At 51.3% G+C, this 23,955-nt stretch overlaps 4 protein-coding genes across 11 annotated transcripts in view; 2 read left to right on the forward strand and 2 right to left on the reverse strand.

Annotated features, from left to right (window-relative positions):
* Positions 1-13,165, reverse strand: part of GAPVD1 (GTPase activating protein and VPS9 domains 1) — a 30,363-nt gene extending 17,198 nt beyond the window's left edge. For 2 of the 6 annotated variants that reach the window (XM_039561930.1, XM_039561929.1), the window contains exons 1-7: positions 12,346-12,557; positions 6,094-6,308; positions 4,906-5,749; positions 3,640-3,726; positions 2,368-2,502; positions 2,058-2,247; positions 94-254 (exon numbers count right to left, since the gene is read on the reverse strand). In XM_039561930.1, the coding sequence (XP_039417864.1) occupies positions 94-254; positions 2,058-2,247; positions 2,368-2,502; positions 3,640-3,726; positions 4,906-5,749; positions 6,094-6,278 (1,602 nt within the window). In that variant the 5' untranslated portion in view covers positions 6,279-6,308; positions 12,346-12,557. Of the gene's footprint in view, positions 1-93; positions 255-1,076; positions 1,158-2,057; positions 2,248-2,367; positions 2,503-3,639; positions 3,727-4,905; positions 5,750-6,093; positions 6,309-11,900; positions 12,032-12,336; positions 12,558-13,146 lie in introns of those variants that run through there. The other 4 variants (XM_039561925.1, XM_039561927.1, XM_039561928.1 and 1 more) reach the window with 4 other exon arrangements.
* A 216-nt stretch (positions 13,166-13,381) lies between these two features.
* On the forward strand, positions 13,382-17,298 carry HSPA5 (heat shock protein family A (Hsp70) member 5). 2 transcript variants are annotated; one of them, XM_039561931.1, is made up of 9 exons: positions 13,382-13,400; positions 13,614-13,752; positions 14,026-14,257; positions 14,372-14,509; positions 14,780-14,892; positions 14,971-15,361; positions 15,633-15,870; positions 16,074-16,241; positions 16,424-17,296. In XM_039561931.1, the coding sequence occupies exons 2-9, from the start codon at positions 13,637-13,639 to the stop codon at positions 16,981-16,983; spliced, it is 1,956 nt and encodes a 651-aa protein (XP_039417865.1). In that variant the 5' UTR covers positions 13,382-13,400; positions 13,614-13,636; the 3' UTR covers positions 16,984-17,296. The 2 variants fall into 2 exon arrangements, with proteins under 2 accessions (XP_039417865.1, XP_039417866.1); XM_039561932.1 differs by lacking the exon at positions 13,382-13,400 and having other exon boundaries at positions 13,629-13,752; positions 16,424-17,298.
* Positions 17,299-17,790: 492 nt separating this feature from the next.
* Positions 17,791-20,090, reverse strand: RABEPK (Rab9 effector protein with kelch motifs). Its single transcript, XM_039561933.1, has 7 exons — positions 20,011-20,090; positions 19,801-19,937; positions 19,565-19,717; positions 19,294-19,455; positions 18,873-19,022; positions 18,541-18,690; positions 17,791-18,349 (listed from the first exon to the last, which is right to left on the reverse strand). Exons 1-7 carry the CDS (start codon positions 20,067-20,069, stop codon positions 18,063-18,065), a joined length of 1,098 nt encoding a protein of 365 aa, XP_039417867.1. The 5' UTR covers positions 20,070-20,090; the 3' UTR covers positions 17,791-18,062.
* Positions 20,091-20,155: 65 nt separating this feature from the next.
* On the forward strand, positions 20,156-23,554 carry PPP6C (protein phosphatase 6 catalytic subunit). 2 transcript variants are annotated; one of them, XM_039561935.1, is made up of 7 exons: positions 20,156-20,275; positions 20,417-20,512; positions 20,603-20,668; positions 21,060-21,201; positions 21,610-21,689; positions 21,830-22,039; positions 22,745-23,554. In XM_039561935.1, exons 1-7 carry the CDS (start codon positions 20,201-20,203, stop codon positions 22,991-22,993), a joined length of 918 nt encoding a protein of 305 aa, XP_039417869.1. In that variant the 5' UTR covers positions 20,156-20,200; the 3' UTR covers positions 22,994-23,554. The 2 variants fall into 2 exon arrangements, with proteins under 2 accessions (XP_039417869.1, XP_039417868.1); XM_039561934.1 differs by having other exon boundaries at positions 20,156-20,512.
* Positions 23,555-23,955: the final 401 nt, after the last annotated feature.

Consider the following 23,955-nt stretch of genomic DNA (forward strand, 5'->3'; position numbering starts at 1 on the left):
TACTACCAAAACTTAGCTTTTCAACCTCACTGCTCTGCTCTGAGAGAAGACAGAGGCTGCACAGTTCAAAACATCTGAGATGTTTCTGGATACCTCATTTTCCGACATCATTCCTGGAGTAATCTGTGGACCTGTGCCCAAAGAAATCACCAGCACTTCTTCTGGCTGAACTTCTGGAATAGTCTCCTGGGAGGATCCTTCATGGTCTCCATGCTGGTCCATTAGCATGTTTGATCTACTTCTGCTTCGAGTGGCTAAGAAAATATTTTGAAATATGGACATTAGAAAGCTCTTCCTCCTTGTCTAAGAAGGAAAAAAAGACAGTGCAACTGAAATATAGAACTGCAGTGTTTTAATTAGCAACACATACTAAACAAATTTTCAAAATCAAAGTCTTATTAAACTTTTGAGAGATGGAACTGGTGTTTAAACTTGAGCACTGCCCTGTGAAGAAGGAAAAATTCAACATAAAAGTTGAGAAGCAGAAAAACAAGGTACACTGTGACTTGTTTGCCTACAGCAATTCAGCCTATTCCAATCACAAAAAGACTTTTTATACATTATATGAGAAAATTAAGTTTGTTACTAAAAAAGGTCTGGGTTTCTGTGGTTTAAAACTCTAATTAATTTGTTTAAAAGGTTTTTTCTCCTAAAAAGTAGGAAATCTTATTCTAACAAGTGTCTCAAACCCAGACACACAATACATCAGTGGTTTACTCTAATTACTTTGCCACTCTTAAATCCTCTTTTCAACTGGCCTCAGATTCCCATGTTCGGCTCCACAGAAGGAAGAACACCCACATGAAATTAAGGTTTCTAAGAATGGCACCATGACACCAATTATTTCTTTATTTGACCCAGGGAAAACAAGGCAAGTGTGCAGAAGTCACAGCCAAATTCTGATTGTCACACAAAGGCACACGAGGGGTTTTTAAAGTCCACACGTACACCAAATGAGTTCATACACCCAAGACATCTGCAAAGGGGACTGATTGCCAGGGTAACTCAAAGACATGCTTGAGTTATGTGACACGAGCCAAAGTTTCACAGAAGAATGGAAAGAGGGCATTACCCACCAAAAGGGGTTACTAGAGTTATGTGAGCTGAGAGATTGGTAGCAGAGGTATCCCAGGCAGTGATCGCTGCCAACTGCTGTCCTGGAGTTCGAAAGCATTAAAATGAACAAAAGAAACAAAAACTTTGAGCAAAAGATATCTTATACCAGAAAATAAATGCTGTAAAGTGTCCCTACTTTAGAGGTGTAAGACCAGAACCATTCAAAAGCAGAGTTAAACCAACATGGGACAGGTTTGTTTCGGGGGTGGTTTTGTGGGGGTTTTTTGCCACTTATTGGCCTCTGTATATTTTCGTTCTTTTACACACTGACACCAAATCTCTGAAACAAAAATATCCCATGTGGTCATATTCACATAATTATACACTGAAGAAGCGTACCACACTTGCTATTTTAAAAGAAAGTATTATTAATATGAAAAAGTTCAAGATCCAGAAATCCTGTTTGAAAAACAAAACCCAACCAACCTAAAATTGCATTCCAGAATACTGACAGTTGGAATTAGAGCAGGCAAGGAACGGAGAAAGGAGAAAGCTTCTCTTCTCAGCACATACTCTAAAAGTCCTGCTCCTGCTTGTTCACCCTCCTGTCCATTCGTTCTCTAATAAAAATGTTAAACGTATTCTATCCCACTATTTAAATGCCTCTGCTTCCATCTTACTACTTTCCTAAGCAATTTTCCCCCTAGATCTGCTTCCCATCTTCAAACCTTCCTTTTATTATCACTGCCAACCACCACCATTATGACTACCAACCACTCCAGCAATTTTCTCCAGTTCGAGCTGGAGTGATGAAAGTCATCCACCACACTTGCATCAGACAGTAAGGAAGTTACCTTGTATGCTAAAGAAAATTCTTCACCATCTACACAGAAAAAGTAGGAAGTGAAGGTATAAAGAGTAACCCCAAGAGATGACTGAAAATGGCACAGAAATGCCCAAGGTGTCAGAAATCATGAGGGAACTCCGCTCGCTCTCCTTACCTATGGGCAGCCGATTTTTTTTGTTAGCTGGAGTAGTTGCAGGAGAAAGCTGGGGGGTGTTATACGGAGTCATTTCAAGGCTGCTGCTTTTCCCTGGCTTGTTCTGGGGTAAATTTGCCAGCAAGTTTTCCAAAGCCATCCGATCTTCCTTAAGCTGATCGCTTGACATGACGTTCCGCATGAAGCCAACCTAAACATTGACAATAGTTTTGGTAAGAACTGCAGTGCAAACGACCAGCCTGCTTTTGCCAAGGTGGGACCACACGGGTACAAGCTGACGCTGGCTCTTTCCAGGAGCAGGAGGCATTACCAGGGCAGTGAGCTGGCTGTAGGTCATGTACACCACAGTGCGGCTCAGCCCCTCCAGCAGGTTCACGGCCGACATCGGGGGAGTCTCGACTGCGCGCCCGTCGATCACCACGTCCAGGAAAGCAGCAACACAGCTCTGAGAGACAGCAGAGAGTGTGAATGAGAGACCATTCCCTAGAGCTCGGAAGGAAACCTATGACAGGAGTTAAGTAGTTCACAGAATAATGTACGTTTTGCTTCCTACTTCTAAAATCTTAGGCTAAAATGGCAGATATTTTAAGGTCACTGAAGAGCAAGCAAGGAAAGTGTGCAGTTACTTTTATCATTTCCTTCGTTCCTTTCCTGCATTCCAAAGTGTTACTTACTTAAGTGTGCTCTTACAATTTTAAATAAAAAATAACGGCAAGTAAACTGCCCCTTCCCGAAGAATCTGCTGAGCACAGACTAAAAGTGAAACAAGGAAGCAACAACAAGAGCACTTTCTAATCTGAGTGAAAACGTTACTTGTACAATAAATGTGTAGCTTTGTGTGGTGACTGTGTAACAACTAGAATTACCAACACCTGGAAGGATACAAGGTTACCGAGGATACCAACAGGTTTTTAAACACTTGACAATATATCAAAGATCATCAGCTTCACTGTTGCTCCGACAAAGACAACTGCTCTATGGCTATGGATGATTAATACTAACAGACGAAAAGCTGAATAAAAAAAGCAAAACTATGCAAAAAAGTAAGAGAAGTTACTTGTACTAACAAATTACTAGGTGTTAAAACAGACATTATACTTAGGTTGTCTTCAGATCAAAGGGTTTTGTTAGGTTCAGTTGAAAAACCACAGACAGTAATTCAGTATTTCATGGAATCACAGAATCGCAGACTGGTTTGGGTTGGAAGAACCTTAAATGCCATCCAGTGCCAACCCCCTGTCGTGGACAGGGACACCTTCCACTAGACCAGGTTATCCCAAGCCCCATCCAACCTGGCCTTGAGCACTTACAGTGCTCAGTTGAAAATGTCGTTTCCTTTGATTTTTTAAAATATTTTCTTTTCAGAATTATTAGGTCAGAGCAGAAGCAAGAATTCCCAACCCTTAATCCTAGTACTCAAGATTTTTTTCCCCAGCTTTGTGCAGGATTTAATCTGCTTTGCATTACATGTAACTTGGAAATTAAACACTTAGTAAATCCTTTGCAGTGTCTGAAAAAGGAGGCTGAAGAAGGATGATGATGTATTCACCAAGTCTTGGATTTTTTCAGTCTGGATTCTTACTTTGTCGAACTTAGCGAGGTTGCTCTTCGTACGTGGATCTCCCTCCTCAGAGCCTGTCATTGCCAGCTGCTGCAGAAGTCTCCCAACCTGAAATTAAAAAGAAGTACCAAGAATAAGCCTTTCAAACCAACATGATGGACCTGATTACAAAAATTATTCAAAAAAACCTCCTCCATTCTAAATCCTTTTTTATTTAATACTCCAAGGAATACTTCTGATTGAGTGGACAGAGACTTGTGCTTGCTTTCAGGGCAGAAAAAATGCAAGAAGCTTAGAAAAGAAGCAGTCATTGCCTTTAACAAGAAAATGTGCACACACAGTAGGCTGTGAGCATCCATACTTCCCCCTCCCAGGAACAAAGCATGTTTTGTTTTTACAACACGTCAGAATTGAGAGTTGAATCTAGGTCATCTAAACCTAGAGATTTTCAAAGGCTGCATATATTTTACTAAGGAAAAATAGCAGGAAGGCTAACCCTTATTTCAGAGCACATATTCTTTATTCATCTCCAACTGCAAAACAACCCTCAATTTAAAGAGTTGCCAACTGCTCTGCTGCAGCACGTGAGCAGTGACACAGGAGAGGATTGCTGCTGGATTCTAGAAAAACACTGAGCAAAACTCACCAGCGTGATTGCACTGTGAGAATCACTCCCTGCCCACTTTATACACAACAGTAAAAAGCAGGTTTTGTTCCTCATGTGGAGGAACATCCTCAGTCAGACAAGTGTTGCTCAACACCTTCAGATGACTCCTGTATGTAATACCATTTAACTACCCAAGTATTTGCATAACTACAAAAGCTGGTCACGAAGGCTGGGGAACGCTCCAAGTAGAGCATTGGGCATTACTGCCAGACAACAAGGGGTTTTCAGCAAAGTATTTCATTGTTTTTTGCAATACCTGTTACAATATGTAACATTAGCAAGAACAGAACAACATCCATCTACATACATTCCAGAATTCATCTTATAGTCACTTTTATGCCTTAGCTTCCATCCCTTATAACAGCTTTCATAAAGGGTATTTGCAACTCTTCTAAGGGATACAGGAATACATGCTGTCAGTTTTTTCAAGTCAGTATTTTAAGCAAACAGATAAACTTTGGAGCCTGCCTTTTCAGCAACAATTAACACAAATATTTCATTAGCATTCATTTTATAAGTCGGAGAGAGAATACTTTCACTTTTACTGTAGTAACATCAGTTCTAGTGGGAAGAAAAAGGCCATTTGTATATTTTTAAGACTGCCTTACTGTGAATCATACCTGCATCAGATTAAATCTTGCCACCTCATTTATAGGAGCATCAGAAATGATCCCGTACTGCTCCGGGTTGACGATGGCAGGGCAGATGAAACAAGCCAGAAGGAGATCTGTGCACATGGCTCTGACCTCCCCAACCTCCAGCCTGTCCACACACGACAGCGTTTTGTACATCTGTGATACAATCCACCTCAAGCTGTGAGGAAAACAGTAAGTGTTTTGTTTGAGATAGCCAATGAATTTGTTAACCAAGGTCACCAGCTTGGCCTCGTTGGAGTCAACCATCTCCTGGACTCTCTGCTTGAACTTTTCTGTGCCTTTCTCTCCAAATAACTTTTCCTGCTGTACTGGGGAGAATCTCTCAATTAACTTGTTTGCATCGGTTTCCAGGTGGTCTTCATCTTCAACCAGAAGCTGCATGATTGGCTCATGTAAGGTTGCAGTAAGAAAAAGTTTTGCAGAAAAGAGTCCTTCAGAGAAAAGCTTGAACAAGATGCTGAAGGCACAGGTGCCTCGTCTCAGCAGCCGCCTGGGGTTGTCGCTTTCCTTGAGCTCAAACTCGATCAGGTAACGGAGGACCTGCAGGAGGTAACTCTCATCCTCCTGCATGATGCAGTTGCCATAAATGGAGGTAAAGACTGTGTGAATGACACTCTGGGTGTTGTCCTGGTTGAGCTTCTCTCCAGCAACCAGGCAGGATGCAATAAGCCTGGGGTTCTCTCTCAGTCTGTTTAGGAATTCTCCATAAGCAGTCTCCTGAAATCCCAACTGCTTGTATCCATCCACAAACTGTGTGTCCTCCAAGATTTTTGCGTGCTGGCAACATTCAGCAGGAGAAGCTTCAGCACTTGAAAGAAAAACATTGAAACAGTTTAAGTAACTCTTAAGTAAACAAACTTGCTAAGAGATGCCACGTGGTCAATCTATTAACCAGGCTGCCACAGAGGGAAAAAAGTCTTTCCAGATTGCAAATACTTTGTAATAGCTAATTCAGGAGAGTTTGTTCTCATGAACAGAAGCAAAACACACATAGGTATTTTTAAAAAGTTGCCCAAACGGCCAGGCGTGTAAGATTCCCTAGCTGAGCTTTGCTTTACAACCTCACCATTTCTATGATTAGCACAGCAGAGGCCTCCAGGTTCCGAGGATCATCCATCCCTGCCCGAGGCGTGGCGTGCGCTCCCCCAGTACCTGGTTATGATGAGCCTGTCGAGGTTGATGCGCTGCTGTTTGGAGATCCAGGCCGTGCGGTAGAGCCGCTCCGCCGTCTTCAGCACGTCCGCGTTGAGCCGCTGGATCAGCTGCTTCTCCGAGGTCACGTACAGCCGCTCCTGCTTCAGGTGATGGGCCAGCGTGTGGATGTCCAGCTTCACCATGGTGGGCAGCGAGCGGGCGGCACAGCAGCCCTGAGCACACAGAGGGGAGAGGGTCAGTGCCAGCAGAGCGGGGACAAGTCCTGCCAGCCCCATGAGGTGACCAGCGGGGCACAGGCTCACACCAGGCAGCGAATGCTGCTGTGCCCCTCCCCTCAAATCCTCCACTCCACGATGCAAGGTTTCCCAAGTGCCAGTTCCATTGTTCCGTCACACATCAGGGACACTGGCAGAGAAGCAAATGCTATTTTCAGCTCGCCCTGGTGAGCAGGAACAGGAGCACAGCACTGCACAACCCCTGACCACACCTCGGCTACACAAGGTGGGAACCTGGCCTTTACCCAGGGCATGTGGCCCTTGCTACAGCTCAGGTGACACAAGTTCAGGGAGAGGAAGACCAGCCCCGTTCCCACTCACTGCCTGGGGAACAGGCACTTACTCCTTCGTCCTAAAGGCCACCCACATAACCCAGCACTACCCCAGGACCTGGGCGTCGGAATCTCTGGCCTGTTACCTCTCTCACCTATGCACCAGAAGCACCAAGCTCCCAATGCTGTTCTGTTCTGCTAAAAAAAAATAAATAATAACAATATTACTAATTAAGGAAAAAACCCACCAAACCACAAACCAAGGAGTATCAATACCCGGACAAGGCAGAAGTTGGAAATAAATCTGGAGACTTTGCTCAACAGTAGAATTCATTCAGAAAAAATTCCTTAAATATTTCAATTCAGAAGAATATTTCTTTAGGCCATGATCCAAAAATGTTGTTTTATAGAGAGAAAAACTGAAACAACCGTAGGCTTTCATAGCACATCAGGGGCTAAAATCTACACAAACTACTGTTCTGTATGAACGTAACATCAGCTCTAACTTCACAACTAGAAAACATCTCAGCAGAGTACTGCACCAGACAAGACACATTCCAGGAGCAAACCCATCTAAAAATTAACTCTTTTGGAGAGAAAAAACCCATCAGCTGCATTAATACTGACAAAGGAAGGGGTACAAGCATGAAGATCACAGAACTGATGGTTAACTGCTTTATGTCTTCCCCACCAGAACTAACAGCCACACCAGCTAATTTGGGAAGGACAAGGGTCTGATGCAGATGTGATCTGTAACAGATTATAATATACCTGTCCATGTGTATCAGAGATACATCAGAGGGCTCTAGTGAGGAACCCTTCAAAGCCATGCTACAGTCAAAAACTTCCCACAACCTGCAGTGACTCTGGACAAGCCTTGCTTCACAACCCCATTTAGATCATGCTTGAGAAACTACAAATAACGTGCTAGAATGCCATGTGCTGGCCCAGTGCTCTGCCCTGCTAGTGTTTTAAAGATCTGTGTTCCACCGTTCAGCAGAGCAGGAGGTGATTCTCACTGAAGAATACAGATTAGCTCCCTAATTAGGCACAGGTTTCCCATTTGTTGGGTTTTGCAGCCTGACAACCAGCTGCAATGACAACCATCACTGCTCCTGGTGTAATTAAATCCTTTCATCTATAGTTTTGACCTCACAACCAGGAGCCAGGCAGACACGAACAGAGAAGCTGTCACAAGTCTTTATGCATTTAAAAAAATGCAATTTTATTACACCTGATGGTTTAAAGGCCATTCCTAGTAAACACAGACAACTGGGTATAAAGATCTTTAAAAAACACCCCTAAACTCAAAAGACCCGAAACCAAATTCAGCAACCCTAACCAGAGGTTACAGCTGATGCATCCAAAAATGAGATTACGACAGGAACTTGAAGGATGTGCTAATTCAGATGTTTTTAACTAGGACAGTCTCAGAGAAATGATTAGAAGAAGAAACATCGCTGTTACTGCCACAGTTCTTTGTGAAACAAATAACAACTTCTTGCAACAAATTTATTTTTAGTCTCAGAATTTAAGAGCTTGCAAAAAAAAAAACCAGCAGTAAACTTGCTACTGCCTGCAAACACTGTAGTAACCAGTTTTTAGGTTGTGAGCTACTGCTATCAGCCAGGAAAAAAAGTTGAATCCATACAAACACACACAAACAAGACCTGCAGAGCTACCTTCTGGCTTTTCAGAGTTTCCCACTGTAGGGCTGTGCTCAAGAGCTGCTCATGCTTGATCAAACCTGAACAGTTTTAGTTGGCATTTTCCACTTTCAGGTGTCAATACACTCTCCACTTTCCCGGACAGAAAGTCAGTCCAAGTGGATCTCCTGCTTCTAAGCAACTTTGGGAAGGAAGGGGGGACCCACATGGGGTACCCCTATGAACAGCCTGTTGCCTCTGCCTACATTCCTATACCTTTGCTTCGCCAAATTTCAAAACAAGTCTCTGTTTTTGTGTCACTGGTTACAAACCCATTTAAGAGCAGACAAGCCAATTAAACAGCTCCCGAGGTGTCTCCTACACTTACAAGTGATTTCTCTCACAGTTTCATTCAGGGTCTTTTTCTGGTTTTTTATTAGAGAAGATGTTTTCAGCATCAGGGACAGGCAAAGCTCCCTGAGAAGCCTCTGAGGAAGATGCTCCTTCCTCCTCTGCCCACAGGTTGGAGTGAGCTTCAAAAGCCCCACCAGCAAAAGAGACAAAGGTGCTCTGGAAACAAGAGACCTTTTGAGGTAAGGTATGATCATCAAAACAGAAGTTACATTGCTGGTAACCTTTTCTGGAACTATGGACAATGAAACACAAAGAAATATACAAAATTAGTTAATACTCAGGAAGCAAATAAGACTCTCACACATTCCAAAGTCCTGTTACAAATGCATTAATCTACCTGACCAGCAAAAAGAGGTCAGACTCCTGCACTGTACCATTTGCTACCTGAAAAAAAACCTGACAGCATAAACCTCACCCCTACTTGGAAAGTGAAGTGACCACCCAACGCAGGAACAACTTGAGCACCTCCTCATGAAGAGCATCTCAGCCCTTCCACAGACACTGAGGCCCTGAGAAGCTGTGGGAAGCTGCCAATTGCTGTGCATTCTGATTTTTCCTTTTAAACTAATTGCCTCTGTGAACTCCAGGCCCAAAACAAGGCTCCAAAGAGCACCCTTAGCTGCATCTGTGCTGCTAAATATACTGGTCCTGTGACTACCTGATAACATCCCATCAGTTGGCCACTACCCACGTGTGTGTCTTATCTGCCTCTGCTGCAGAACGCCAGAAATAACAAAAGTAAAGGAGAATTGATTCAGAACTGAGCCACAGCAGGTTACTGTGTACCACTGCTTCGACAAGAACTGTGAAAATCCACAGGATTTTCCTGTCAATCCACAGGAAGACAACTGCATGACAGCAGCTTTCACCCTGTGTACAGGAAAACGGGATCAGCAGCTTCCCCAGCTTGGTAACCTCCATAAAAGACAAAGTGGCTTGACTGCCAGGATTGTTGCTGAGATGCAGCTCTGTGGAGAGGAACACCTCATCACTGCCTTCCACCAGTTTTGAAATGAATTATTCTGAAGCCACACACGCACAGCAAGCAAGAGCACAAACAATTTTGTCTTCACCTGAGGTCTCTGGCAGACACCTGAGAACACCAGAGATGTAAAGCAGCAGTTTAACACACAAGGTACTTCAGCAAGGCTCAGGGAAGAAAACCCAAAAAACCCAGTTGAGCAAGATGCATGTGCTATTCCTCTCCTCAGACACTGGTATTACCAACACAGCTTGTTCTGAAAGAAGAAACTACTGTACCACTAACACACCTACCTGACACACACTGCTCCTCCCCAAAACCTCTTCCCTTCACAACAGTACGAAAAGACAGCAGCTGCATCCTCTGACCAGGCTCCACCACGTTCACTCTGGACCAGCACTCAGGGCCAAAGCTTCAGGAGCACTTGGCCACAGCCAGTGTTTGGTGACATGCCACAGAACAGCTCTGGAGCAGAGCCTCTGCTGATTCCAGAACCTTGTTTGTCAGATTACCTTATCAGCTGCTCATAAACATAAAGGCGCCTGTAATTAACCAGCAACCTCGTTTATGACTACCACAGACCACACTTAGAAGAGCAGATATCTGTACACAGCTGTATGAAGGAGTCAGTTTATGGTATTTAGATATCCAACAGCCTGCTGTGGCTGAAGGAACAACAGATATTTAAGATTGTGCTATGTGCAGATTACTTTTCAATCCTGGAATTTCATGTTGATATGAAAACATTTCCATTTTCTGCCAGTTATTTCAAGACTACTCAGGAACCTACGAGTAACTGCGGCACAGTAAGAGCAGCTTAGCACAACAACTCAAAGAATTTCCCTTCATGATGCTCCACATATCAACAACAAAGACTGCATGACCTGACAGCATCCAAGATGCCTTGCCCTGCTGGCAGCACACATTTGCTCAGAACCTGAGGCAGTCTACCCTTTGATGAACACAGGACACAGACTGCTTCCTACTCTTAAAAGTCCTGGAAAACACGACATTGAATCTTCAGGTGCCGACCTCCACCTCACAAAGTCTGTGTGTTTGTCCTGTGATATACAGGAATGGGTCACATTTCTGCTGAGTATTTCTGTGATTCAGTTGACAGAAAAGAGATTAAGTAAAGTGGTCAATACTGCTGGTACACCAGATCCTCCTTCCTCCTCCTGTGTTTCCTGCTCAGGGTTAGTTGCTCCTCCTGAGTCTCGCTACACAAGACTCAACTTCCAGAGCAAGTTTGGGCAGATCTAAAGTCAGCAGGGCAGGGCAAGGCAAAATCACTCCGTCCTGCTGAAAAATAACTCCTAAGCAAGCCCGAATAGCTTCCAAGCTAATTCAGCCCCGATAAAGTACCTCTTTCCTCATTAGTAATTATAGTAGCACCTCACAAGCCTTATTTCTCTATACAAGCTAACTGTCTGTCTCCCACAGCTGAGCTAAAAGAGCCCTTTTTTCAGTAGGATGGTTCACCATGACCTAGGGCTCATTGCTGAACCCTCACGTCACAACACCCACCAACTCAAACACACAAAATGCAGTTCCACTGTCTAATTGACATTAATAAGAAACTCATCCCTCACATTTGTTTCTGCCCAGAGGCTGCTCTCACCTAGCCCTGGACATACTGTCCATCCATGTGCAAGGAGCACCTCGTTTCTCGTAGCCCATAACAGAATTTACCAGTAAAGCACAGGATCAGCTGGCTACTAAATTATCTATTAGGCATTACCACGTTGCATAAAACCAACAAAAGCACATAAGCAGGCTAAAATCTATTCCAGTTGCTTGTGATGCTAGAAAGTGGAGCTCTCTTTAGGTAAGGGTCACACTAATAAACTTTTAGTCGTAACAACTGCAGAACTTGAAGCTGCTCAAACTGGCAAAACCAACCTGTTCCCAGCCTGCTCTCCTGAGAGCAGCTCCCTTCCCATCCACCAGGAAGGATAGCTGCTACTGAGGAGAGTATATTCTCCAGGACCTGACAAATCTCACGTCAAAACCCGTGTGTGGAGCATCTTAAATATTTTGGAACCCTACTCGGCAGCAGCAGTTAAAAAGTCTATTTCCTGAAGCCACCATCCTGCTGCTTTTACAGAGTATTTCAGATTTCACATACTGCCCGTGCCATTTCCCCTCCATCCTCTTCAAATTGCATCTTCTTACTTGTGAGTCAACTGCATCGTCCACCAAAATAGCACTTTACCTATCAGTAAGTGTAGTGTCACATGCTCGCTCCGAGAGCTCCATCCCAACAGCTCTCAGGAGCGCGGTATCATGACTTTGCAAGAAAAAAAGCCCGATACTCCCCGGACCGAGTTCTCCAGCGTTAGGGGTCTGCGAGTAACCAAAAAGGGAAGTCACCACACTCGTCAAGTTTCAAGTTTTAAACCTGCACAACACAAAAGCCATGAAGGAGACACGGCAGCGAGCGGAGCCGCGCGGGCCCCGCTGCCAAGGGCTCCGATTCTCCCAGTGCCTCCGCAAAGGGACCGCCGGTGCCCGGACCCCGCCGGGCAGGCAGGGCTGGCCAGGGGGAGAAGGGCACAGACAAACCCCCGAGCAAACCGCACCAACAACTTCTCCCGCCGCCCCCACACCGCTCCCCCCGCCTCCCGGGCGCTCTATCGCGATAAACCCACCCGACATACCCTCCTCGGCTCCGTCTCTCCTGGGCTGCCCGCCTTCCCTCTCTCTTCCCTGGAAGAACCAAAGCGTTTTGTCAGGCCCCGGGCCTTCCTCCTCCTCCTCCCACCGCTCCCTCCTCCTCCTCCTCGGGGGAGGAAACCGAGCGCCGTCGCGGGATACGAGCGCGTCCCTGCCCGGCCAGCGCCCCGGCGGCTCCCGCTGCGGCCCGGGCGGGCGCGGCACTGCGCAGGCGGCGACGGCGCTCCTGGGACTTGTAGTCCCGGGCCCGGCACCGGGAGCGGGGCCGGGGCGAGGCGGAGCGGGGAGAGAGCCGGGGGCCGGGCGGAGCCGGGGCTGCTCTCGGAGCTTCGCTCCGCCGTCAGCCCCCGCTCCGCCTAGCCCCGGCTTGTGCGTGTGGGGCTTGGTGCAGCGACATGGCCGGGCCCTGCGACATGCTGGCACCGGCGGACGGGCAGCGGCTACCCGGGGACGGTCCCGGTGTCGCCTCGGGGCGCTGGGCACACACGCTGGGCACACACGTGTCACCTCGTCCCCGACGGGTGAGGGACGGGGCTGTACCGAGACCCCGCAGGGCCCGGCCATGATGCCGGCCCGGCTCCAACCTCCCCGCACCTCCCTCCCGGCAGTGTCCCGGTACCCCGGGACCGCCCGTACCCCGGTGCCCCCGGGAGGCAGCGGCGCCCCCCCACACCGGAGGGTTATCCCCCCCCGGGCCGGTAACCATGGAAACTTCCAGAAATCCCCCCCCCCCCCCCCGCGGCCGTGGTCCCGCCCGGCCAATGGGGACGCTCCGCTTGGCTCACACTTCTCTGTGGCCGCGGCCGGCGGGTGGAACCAATGAGGCAGCGAGAGGGGGGCGCGCCGGGCACGGCGGAGCTGTCGCACGGCGCTCGCCAATCGCGGGAGGCCAGCTTGGTAGCAGCCGGCCAATGGGAAGGCTCCAGCGAGGGCGCGGTAGCCAATGGGGAGGCTCCACGAAGGGGTAACGGAAGGTATAAAAGGGCGGGCGGCGCGGCCTGGCGGCTCAGCGGTGATCGGGGCGCGGCGCTTCTGCACGGTGAGGGCCGCGCGCGGGGAGGGCCGCACGGGGCTGGGCCGGTGGGGGGGGGGGGGGGGTGGCGCTTGAGGGCACGGAAGGAGCGGGTGGGGTCGGTGGGTGACTGCGCACGGCGGCGCTGGGCACGGTAAGGGCGGTTGCGGCGTGGGGAGGGGTGTGGGGGGCGGCCACGCACGTGGCGCCTCCGTTGTGTAACCGGCGGCCTCTCGGCAGGTGGGCGCAGGTGAGCGGCCGGCATGAGGCTTCTGCTGATGACGCTGCTGGCGCTGGGCGCCGTTTGGGCGGACGATGAGGAGAAGAAGGAGGACGTGGGCACGGTGGTGGGCATCGACCTGGGTACCACCTACTCCTGGTGCGTGGGGACCGGGCACGGGGGGACGGCCGGGCTGATGGGCTGTGCTTGGGCCTTGGAGCGGGGGGGGGGCAGGTCCTGCGGGCCCTTGGTAATGCTGGGCCTACAGGAGAAAGAAGGGTGGTGACCGCTTGCATGGGTAGTGCTGGGCCCCTTCTGGGGAGGCAAGGCCTGCGGGCCCACGGGAGGGCGCAGGGAGGAGCAGAAGGGGAGGTGGGGGGGATGTGCGGGCCACCGCGCCGCCTGACCGTTCTGCTCCCCCCCCAACCTCAGCGTGGGCGTCTTCAAGAACGGGCGCGTGGAAATCATCGCCAATGACCAGGGGAACCGGATCACGCCGTCCTATGTGGCGTTCACCCCCGAGGGGGAGCGCCTGATCGGGGATGCTGCCAAGAACCAGCTCACATCTAACCCGGAGAACACAGTGTTTGATGCCAAGCGGCTCATTGGCCGCACCTGGAACGACCCCTCTGTGCAGCAAGACATCAAGTACCTGCCCTTCAAGGTGGGCCCTGAGTGCAGAGGTGGGGGGGCTGGACTGGAGGAACTACAGTTGTGGTCAGAAGAGGTATCTACTCATAGAATAGTTAAATGGGACAGTATCCATTGTTCTCCTCAGGTGGTTGAGAAGAAAGCCAAGCCCCATATTCAGGTCGATGTTGGAGGCGGACAGACAAAAACATTTGCTCCTGAAGAAATTTCTGCAATGGTCCTGACAAAGATGAAGGAAACAGCAGAGGCTTACTTGGGGAAGAAGGTAAGTGCATGGGAAACACTGGTAACAACTGGGATTAGCAGCTTTAGGAAATGGGAGAAGGGTAGACTGAGTCAGGACTAACCTTGCCCTCCTGAACTGCAGTTAGTGCTGCAGGCCCCTCTGGCAGCCCTGTTAAATGGGCTTAGCTGGTGCTGAGTCTTCATTTCTAAAGATGGGCTAATTGTTCCCAGCACTGCTCAGAGTGGCTGGTACTACTTAAACTGTTTTTCTCTCATTTCTGTAACAAACCTGTCCCTCCCCCCTGCTCAGGTGACCCACGCTGTTGTCACGGTGCCAGCCTACTTCAATGATGCCCAGCGCCAGGCAACCAAGGACGCCGGGACCATCGCGGGGCTCAACGTGATGCGGATCATCAATGAGCCGTGAGTACCTCACCCCGTCCTGCCCGAGGGGAGCTGTGGGGTGGCACCCCCCGCTCTGACAGGCTGTTCCCTGTACAGAACAGCTGCTGCCATTGCTTATGGACTGGACAAGAGAGAGGGAGAGAAGAACATCCTTGTATTCGATCTGGGCGGTGGAACTTTTGATGTCTCCCTCCTCACAATTGACAACGGAGTCTTTGAAGTTGTGGCTACTAATGGTGACACTCACCTGGGTGGAGAAGACTTTGACCAGCGGGTTATGGAGCACTTCATCAAGCTCTACAAGAAGAAAACTGGCAAAGATGTTAGGAAGGATAACAGAGCTGTGCAGAAGCTGAGGCGGGAGGTGGAGAAGGCCAAGCGAGCATTGTCATCTCAGCACCAGGCCAGGATCGAAATAGAGTCCTTCTTTGAAGGAGAAGATTTTTCGGAGACACTCACTCGAGCCAAGTTTGAGGAGCTGAACATGGTAAGTTTAGAAAGGTAAAGTTACATAGCCTCAGCTCTGACTTGGGACTTGGGAATGTGCAGCATCTCATGCTGTGACATTGCACTTTGGAGTATAAATAACTCTGTGTAAGCAGGCAGCTGTTGCCTGCCAGGGAGCTGGGCCTTGCTGAGGCTGCGCGACGGACAGTTTGGCATCTCTGCTCCGTAGTGTTGTACTTTGCATCCCCAGGGCTGCACAGTGGGGCATGCTGGGAATAGTCTCACAGTCCTTGGGTTTTTGTCTTTCCCAGGACCTGTTCCGTTCCACCATGAAGCCTGTTCAGAAAGTTCTGGAAGATTCTGACCTGAAGAAGTCTGATATTGATGAGATTGTCCTGGTTGGTGGATCGACTCGCATCCCCAAAATCCAGCAGCTCGTTAAAGAGTTCTTCAATGGGAAGGAGCCTTCTCGTGGCATTAACCCAGATGAGGCTGTGGCCTATGGCGCGGCTGTCCAGGCCGGGGTGCTCTCTGGGGATCAGGATACAGGTAAGGACACCTTCGCTGCCACCTAAGATTGAGTTGACTGAACAGTGGATGTTGGGCGTTGACAAGAAGATGCAGAAGAACTTGGATCTTTTCCAATCCTTGGAATTCTATGCCCCTGAGGCCTCGGGATCTTGTCTGCAGTGTTGGGGGATGTGTTTTGTGTTGGGAAGCTGTATCACAGTCACGCCTTTGATCTGTTCCAGGTGACTTGGTGTTGCTCGATGTCTGTCCCCTGACTCTTGGCATTGAAACTGTCGGAGGTGTCATGACCAAGCTGATCCCAAGAAACACTGTTGTTCCCACAAAGAAGTCTCAGATCTTCTCCACAGCTTCTGACAACCAGCCAACAGTGACCATCAAGGTCTATGAAGGTGGGTGTCACCTGTGGTGGTCCCTGTGACAGCTGGAGACTGTCTGTAGGGTTTTCATTCTTGTTCCCGTTTGTCACAAAGGCTTGTAGGTACTTTGTAGATGGAACTGTGTCACTCATGGTTTCACAAAGTACAAGCCACAGCTGGGAAAGAAAGTAACCCTGTCTCATTGTTTCTTGCAGGTGAGCGTCCCCTCACCAAGGACAACCATTTGCTGGGAACCTTTGATCTCACGGGAATCCCTCCTGCCCCCCGTGGTGTCCCCCAGATTGAGGTCACCTTTGAAATAGATGTGAACGGGATCCTCCGTGTCACGGCCGAGGACAAGGGCACCGGGAACAAGAACAAGATCACGATCACAAATGACCAGAACCGGCTGACGCCAGAGGAGATCGAGAGGATGGTGAATGATGCTGAGAAGTTTGCTGAGGAGGACAAGAAGCTTAAGGAACGCATCGATGCCCGGAATGAGCTGGAGAGCTACGCCTATTCCCTGAAGAATCAGATTGGGGACAAGGAGAAGCTGGGTGGGAAGCTGTCCTCTGAGGACAAGGAAACAATAGAGAAAGCAGTGGAGGAAAAGATCGAGTGGCTGGAAAGCCATCAGGATGGGGACATAGAAGATTTCAAAGCACAAAAGAAGGAGCTGGAGGAGGTGGTTCAGCCCATCGTTAGCAAGCTGTACGGCAGTGCCGGCCCCCCACCCGGCGAGGAGGAGGCAGCAGAGAAGGATGAGTTGTAGATACCGGCGTCTCCGAATGTGGTGTGTGTATATATTGGACTCAGGAACACTTGTTTAAAATATTGAACTCTTAATTTGGAATGTAACTTTGAATCTTCACTCGTGAGTGGAGCTGGAACCGCTAGCCCGACGTGGCTGTATCCTGCTTTTCGTTAGCAGTTGCTTGATGTCTGGGGAGGGGAGTGGGGTGGGAGTGTAAATGTGGGTTTAGAAGTATTGGCAGTGGAACATTCTATTTAACAGCTTGGTCATGTGAACTTGGTGTAGAGCTTTTCTACCTGGAGTGACCACAATAAATTTGTTATTTACACTGGACTTTTGTTTTAGTTTTGTAATTTCCATTACCCAGCTCCAACCAGGATCTGGATTAACCCTAAAGAAGGATGGAGTGCAGCTCACCCCCTCAAGGTTACCTTTCATGGGTTTGTGGAAGAGTGGGAGGTTTGACAGCAGGAGTTGGGCATCTTGCCTTGGGGTGGGCTGAGACTCAGTTTCTGAAGGGAGCCAGGTGGACTTGGACATCCCTGCAGTTCTACAACAGATCCTGATGAGGAAGGGGGGATCAAGCCTGAGTAACTGCTGAAGGGGTAGCTTCCACTGAGCTGGGAGAGGGAGGCTATCCATCAGAACCCATTCAGTGCCTGCAGTAGTGATGGTGCCCAGCAGTGAGGGAGGAGCTTGGCTTAATTACATTTTTCTGCAGTATTAAAACTTCAGAGCTTTAATAAAGTCTCATATGAAACAGACCAGTTTTCTGAAGACTAAAAAGTAGTTTACACCTAATAAAGGTTCTTATAAAAAAAGAAGCCTAGTTGAAATTTGGTCTCTTTATTTAACTGATCCTTATCCAATCCATGGGATTAGTTAAGTCCAGACTGACCTTGTGTGGTGCCAGCTCCAGCAGTGCCTTAGAACACCTCGGCTCTTGCCATGTTCCCTGGGCTGGGGCTGCAGCAGGACCGTGTTCAGGCAGAGCCCCTGTCCCCCAGGGGTGTCAGCACCGTGCCAGCCATCCAAGGGTAAGGATTGTTTAAGGGACAGAATTAACCCCATGGGACGAGGCTGGTGCTGTGGGGACACTACTCGATGAGGGTGACCAGGCAGTCCCTGTGTATCTGCCCCTGTGTGTCCATCCCCCCAAACACAAACAGGAGATGGACAAAGGTGTCTTCGGTGCAGTCCTCACCCAGGCCCTGCTGGAGGGTCCCAGCTCTGTCACCTGCTGCCAGAGGTGGCTCTTGCCCAGCTGGGGGGTCTCCTGTGTCCCTGTGTGCCCCAGCCCGCCAGGGAATGACACACATGGCGTGGTCCAGCCTCCCGCTGGGCAGCGGAGGTTCAAACTGCAGCAGCGTCCACTGCTGCCTTCCTGCAGTGCAAAGATACAGTCACAGCTTTAAATGCCACACCCCAGACAGTGACACTGTTAATTACACAGTTCTGAGCATCCAGCCCCGTAGTGGTGTGACTCCAGGGGGAAGAGGCCCAGGACTTGAGCAGGTAATGTGTTCCCCAGCTGCCTGGCATCTACCATGGCACCGCTGAGAGCAGCCTCCCTACCTGTGTGATACTTGTACGCAGTATCCAGTGTCCCATCTGGACCTATTCCGCCAAAAATGTACAAGTGGTCCTGAAACACTGCTGAGGAGTGGGATGCCCGTCCTCCAGGGACATCCCCAGTGGCCGGGATCTTCACCCATCTCATGTCATCTGTTGCAAGAAAAGAACATGTCCATGGTTCTGCATTATACAAACCCCATACATTTTGTTGATTTAAACAAAGAGGGTAGTATTTTAAGCACTTAAGAACTAGTATTATGGAAAAAAGGTCCCCCCAAATCAAAGTACATCGCACACAGGTACTGCCCGTCAGTACCTCCATCCACACTTACTTATGTCGATACAGAACAGATCATTGTAAAAAATATCTCCAGCTAAACCTCCATGGATGAAGAGCTTGGTCCCAACTGCAACCACGGTGTGTCCGTGCCGAGGAGAAGGGGGATCACCATGAGTGTCCGGCTGGGACCAGGTCAGGGTGGCTAAAAACGGGAATACACGTGCATAAGGAACAAAACTCTGGAAGTTCTACAGATCAGAAACCCCGGAGCCCTGCCAAGGCTTCCTATCCAAGCCACGGGGTCTGAATCCCCACTGACTACGTGAACACAAAGGCCTGTCAAGAGAAGAACAGCGACCCATCCAGCCGGACCCATCTCCAAACAAAGCACAACACTTCCACCCCTCTGACTAAACCCGAAGGGCAAAGCTCCCTCCCACCGCCCGGGGGACGAATGCCCTCGCATGGGGTACCTGTGTCGAACACGTGAAGCCGCTGGTCTTTCACCGGCTCTGCTCCCTTGTCTCCACCCCCGAACACGAACAGACGGGCCCCGATGGCCGCCGAGGACGTGTGGAACGTCCGGGGCCGCGGCGGCACCCCCCTCACTGCAGGGCTCTCCCACGTTCCTGTTTCTAGTTAAGACATTTGATTAACCAAACAACCAACGTGGGAACAGAAGCCGCGCCTGTCCCGCAGCCCGGAACCCCGGCCCCGCTCCGGGCACGGATCTGGGGCACTCACCGGGGTCCAGCACCTGAACGCAGCTGCGGTTCCCCGCGGGGTGGGCGCCGCCGAAGACCCAGAGGCGCGGGGGGCCGGCGGCGGGCAGGAACGTGGCGTGTTCGTAGCGGGGCCTCAGTCCGCGCCAGCCGGCGGGGACCCAGCGGAGCGGGGCTGCGGGCAGGGACAGGCGCTCGGACCCGGCACCGGTCCCGGTCGCGGTTCCGGTTCCAGGCCCGCCACGGCCCGGCCCTCACCCAGCTCCACGAAATGCGCGTCCGCGAAGGCCCCGGCGGGGTCGGCACCAGCCAGCAGCAGGACGCGGCCGGGCAGGAGGAGGCAGCCGAGTCCCACGCGGCCGCCGGGCCGCTCCCCGCGCGGGCTCAGCCGGTACCTGCGGGGCGAGGGCGGCGCTCAGCGCGGGCTGGGGCGGCCCGGGGTCCCGCCGGTCCCCCCGCCCCACTCACCACTGTCCCGAGCGCGGCCGCTGTCCCGGCCGCAGCAGCGGCAGCGCCCGCGGGGCCATGGCGGCGCTCACCGGGGCCGGCCCGGCCGGAAGTGCCGCCGGAAGTGCCGCGCGCTTCCGCCCGCGCCGGCGGCGCGCTCCGCCGCCCGGAAGTGGCGGGGGGGGCCCGCTTCTGCCCGAGCCCGTGCAAGATGGCGCCGCTGGACCTCGACAAGTACGTGGAGATCGCGCGGCTCTGCAAGTACCTGCCCGAGAACGACCTCAAGGTGCGGCCGCGGCGGCGGGGCCGGGGCGGGCCGGGGCCGGGCGGGCCGGGGCGGGCGCTGCCGGGCGGGCCGGGACGGGCGGTGCCGGTGGTCCCGGCGGTCCCGGCGCCGACCCCGACCCTGCCCCGCTCCCTCCCGCAGCGCCTCTGTGACTATGTCTGTGACCTGCTGCTGGAGGAGTCCAACGTCCAGCCCGTCTCCACGCCCGTCACCGTCTGCGGGGACATCCACGGACAGGTAAGGCCGGGCCGGGCCACTCCCGGTGCAGCCCCGGGCCGGAGTCGGTGCCGATGCCCGGTGCCCGCTCACGCCTCTATCCCTCCGCAGTTCTATGACCTGTGCGAGCTGTTCCGGACCGGCGGGCAGGTCCCCGACACCAACTACATCTTCATGGTACGTGCGCCGGGTGCGGCCCGGCCCCGCTGGGTTTGACAGCGGCTTGAAGGGGAAATCCCGGGGGGCTCCCGTGTCCCAGGCCCCGGCCCGCGCCGGGGCCGCTGTTGGCTCCTGCCCGCCGGTTGTGCTGCCGGGAGCAGCGGGAGCCCCGCGGGGTGGGGCAGAGCAGAGCGCCCTGCTGTGCCCGGGTGTCCCGCGGCCGCGGGGTCACGTCAGGGCGGCGGTGAGGGGAGTGCCCAGAGCGCCCAGAGTTCCCCTGGAGCCCAGCAGGTCCCGGCTGCCCTCCAGCACTGGGTTTCTCTGTGACAGTGAGGAGTTCAGAGTGGATGTGTCACTGTGCACTTTCTCGTGTGACTCTTGCTCCATGTACGACTGTCTCTGACTTCAGGGGGACTTTGTAGACCGAGGGTATTACAGCCTCGAGACATTCACGTACCTCCTTGCACTAAAAGCCAAGTGGCCTGACCGTATCACGCTGCTGCGAGGCAACCACGAGAGCAGGCAGATCACCCAGGTGTACGGGTTCTACGGTGAGTCCTGCCTTGGGATATGTGAGGGCAACATCTGTCCCTTGGGCAACCCGCTGGCAATGCCACAGGACCCGGGGCTCTCCAGGGGCCGGGTGGGACATGGGCTCAAATGTTGTCATTTGTTAACATGGTCGTTGTGTTTGTAACATGGAAGGTGTTTAAGGCAGATCTTGCTGCTCTTTTCCTCTGGCGCGTGGGGTTTCTGCTTGTGTCGTGGTGCTACACTGAGCCGCACAGGCCCCGCAGAGGGAGAGCAGAGGTGCATGAGGTGCTCAGTCCTTCCTGCACAGGGCTCCTGACAGGGCTCGTGTGACACACCGCAGTGTGCAGGTTCTGCTCTCTGTTTGTGCTGCCTGTGTTGCCTGTTGTCCAGCGATCCATGAGGAATAAAACCATTCTCTCCAACAGATGAGTGCCAAACCAAATACGGGAATGCGAACGCCTGGAGATACTGTACCAAAGTCTTCGACATGCTCACAATAGCAGCTGTAAGTGCAAACACCACGTTAACAACACGACCAGATTGTCTAAATGGGAACTGTAGAGGTGGTGACCTGTGAAGGTTCCCCTGGCAGCGTCTGGGCTGGGTGAATGCTGAGTGTTCTGTACACGTGTCATTTCCCTGCAGTTAATAGACGAGCAGATTCTGTGTGTGCACGGAGGCCTCTCCCCAGACATCAAGACCCTTGACCAGATCCGGACCATTGAGCGTAACCAGGAAATCCCTCACAAAGGCGCCTTCTGCGATCTGGTGTGGTCAGACCCGGAGGACGTGGACACGTGGGCCATCAGCCCACGCGGGGCGGGCTGGCTCTTTGGGGCCAAGGTCACCAACGAGGTAACACTGCTGCTCAGGGCCACACAGCCCAAGTGTGGGGATGGGGGAACTAAGGGGCTCACCTCAGTGTGGTGTTTGAATGGACCATGGGCACTGCAAGACAATGAGCTCTCCTGTCACGCCTCTGCTAGTAACTCGTGGTGGTGGGGAAGCTTTGCTCATGTCAGCTAGAAAAAATGAGCCACTTGAACCTAAAAGCACAAATATAACTGCCAGATGTACTGATACCCATCTTGCTTCTAAAGAGTGTAATATGGTGAGACTCACTAGTGTCCCTGGGCTTTGTGTGGAATGCTTTCCTAAGGATTTAGGAGAAAAATACAAATTTTTAAGCAGTTCTTGAGTTAATTTTGTTGTGTCTGCACTGAGCAGACTCCTCAGGGCTCCGCACACTGGCCTTGCCTGGCTCTGATCTGGCCACGTCACAACGGCTGTGCTCAGCCTGCGCTGTTGTGTGGCCCTTGCACAGTGTATTCAGGAAGGGCTGAGCCTGGGGACAGCACAGCGCTGCTCCCTGGCTTTCATGGTGGTGTTCCTCAGTGCTCGGGTTTTGGCACCTGTATTTCACAGGGGTTTCTCACTGCTCGGGTCTCCAAATCCCCCTGTTCTGTTCTCCCTCCCGCTGTGCAGGGCCGTGGCCAGGAGCAGGATGTTGCATGGGCAGTGGCCGCTCAGGCCACACTGACCTTCCCCCTTCCCTTGCAGTTTGTTCACATCAACAACCTGAAGCTGATCTGCAGAGCACACCAGCTCGTCCATGAAGGATACAAATTCATGTTTGATGAGAAGTTGGTAACGGTATGGTCAGCTCCCAACTACTGCTACCGCTGCGGGAACATCGCATCCATCATGGTCTTTAAAGATGTAAATACAAGAGAACCAAAGTTATTCCGCGCAGTTCCAGACTCAGAGCGTGTCATTCCTCCCAGGACAACCACGCCCTACTTCCTCTGAGCCCTCGCCCGCCTGCTGTCACCTCTCCCTGTCTGCCCCTTTACAATATACTTTTTATTGAGCACTTTGCTGCTGAAATGCTGCCTCTTGCCTTTTTTATTTTTAAATTATCTAAATTTATTGTGTATTATGGTGTCTGTAGCAAGTTTTTTTCCCCCCTCCCCTAGATTAATTTCAGAGTATTTGTAATATGTCCTTGAGATTTGTACTACTGCATGTAGTCCTCGCCTAGTCCTGGGTTAGATGAACCGATTCCTTTAACCACCACGCTCCGGGAGCCACTCGGGCCCGTCTCTTGTTCAGCTTTTTGTTTTTGGTAAGTTTTAAGAAATTTCAGCAGCAAAGTCAGTGCCCAGTGTGCGGCGGGGCCAGGGCTGCCCGTGCTGTGTTCACGGCGCAGTGCCGAGCCGGCCTTTTCCGAGTGTTACGTGGATCCCAATAAAGCGGTCGAAGGGCTGTTCTCCATTCCCCGTTTGTTCCGTTTTCCTCGGGATCCCGATTAAACCCGCAAACCTGCTGCAGCGACGGGATTTGTACATTAAAGTCATTGTTCGGATTTTTTCCAGGCTCCATTGTGCTTTTACTGACCCCGTGTCTGTGTGTCCATGTGTGTGTGTGTCCGTGTGTCCGTGTGTGTGTCCATGTGTCCGTGTGTCTGTGTCCGTGTGTCTGTGTCTGTCCCTGTGTCCGTGTGTGTGTGTCCGTGTGTGTGTGTCCGTGTGTGTGTCCATGTGTCCGTGTGTCTGTGTCCGTGTGTCTGTGTCTCCGTGTGTGTGTGTCCGTGTGTCCCTGTGTCCGTGTGTGTCCGTGTGTGTCCGTGTGTGTGTCCGTGTGTGTGTCCCTGTGTCCGTGTGTCCGTGTGTGTGTCCATGTGTCCGTGTGTCCGTGTGTGTCCCTGTGTCCGTGTGTGTCCGTGTGTGTCCCTGTGTGTCCCTGTGTGTCCGGGTGTGTCCGTGTGTGTC

This window comes from Corvus cornix, chromosome 17, assembly GCF_000738735.6.
Source record: "Corvus cornix cornix isolate S_Up_H32 chromosome 17, ASM73873v5, whole genome shotgun sequence".
In the NCBI taxonomy this organism is placed as follows: Eukaryota; Metazoa; Chordata; class Aves; order Passeriformes; family Corvidae; genus Corvus; species Corvus cornix.

Coding starts and splice junctions, on each gene's coding strand:
- HSPA5 (XM_039561931.1), top strand. CDS start 13,637: ATGAGGCTTCTGCTGATGACGCTGCTGGCGCTGGGCGCCGTTTGGGCG. Junction 14,893..14,970: donor ATGCGGATCATCAATGAGCC/GTGAGTACCTCA, acceptor TTCCCTGTACAG/AACAGCTGCTGCCATTGCTT. Junction 16,242..16,423: donor GACCATCAAGGTCTATGAAG/GTGGGTGTCACC, acceptor TGTTTCTTGCAG/GTGAGCGTCCCCTCACCAAG.
- RABEPK (XM_039561933.1), bottom strand. CDS start 20,069: ATGGCCCCGCGGGCGCTGCCGCTGCTGCGGCCGGGACAGCGGCCGCGC. Junction 19,023..19,293: donor GCTTCACGTGTTCGACACAG/GTACCCCATGCG, acceptor TCCCGTTTTTAG/CCACCCTGACCTGGTCCCAG. Junction 18,350..18,540: donor TGCGTACAAGTATCACACAG/GTAGGGAGGCTG, acceptor TTTGCACTGCAG/GAAGGCAGCAGTGGACGCTG.
- PPP6C (XM_039561934.1), top strand. CDS start 20,201: ATGGCGCCGCTGGACCTCGACAAGTACGTGGAGATCGCGCGGCTCTGC. Junction 20,513..20,602: donor GCGGGGACATCCACGGACAG/GTAAGGCCGGGC, acceptor ATCCCTCCGCAG/TTCTATGACCTGTGCGAGCT. Junction 21,690..21,829: donor ACATGCTCACAATAGCAGCT/GTAAGTGCAAAC, acceptor ATTTCCCTGCAG/TTAATAGACGAGCAGATTCT.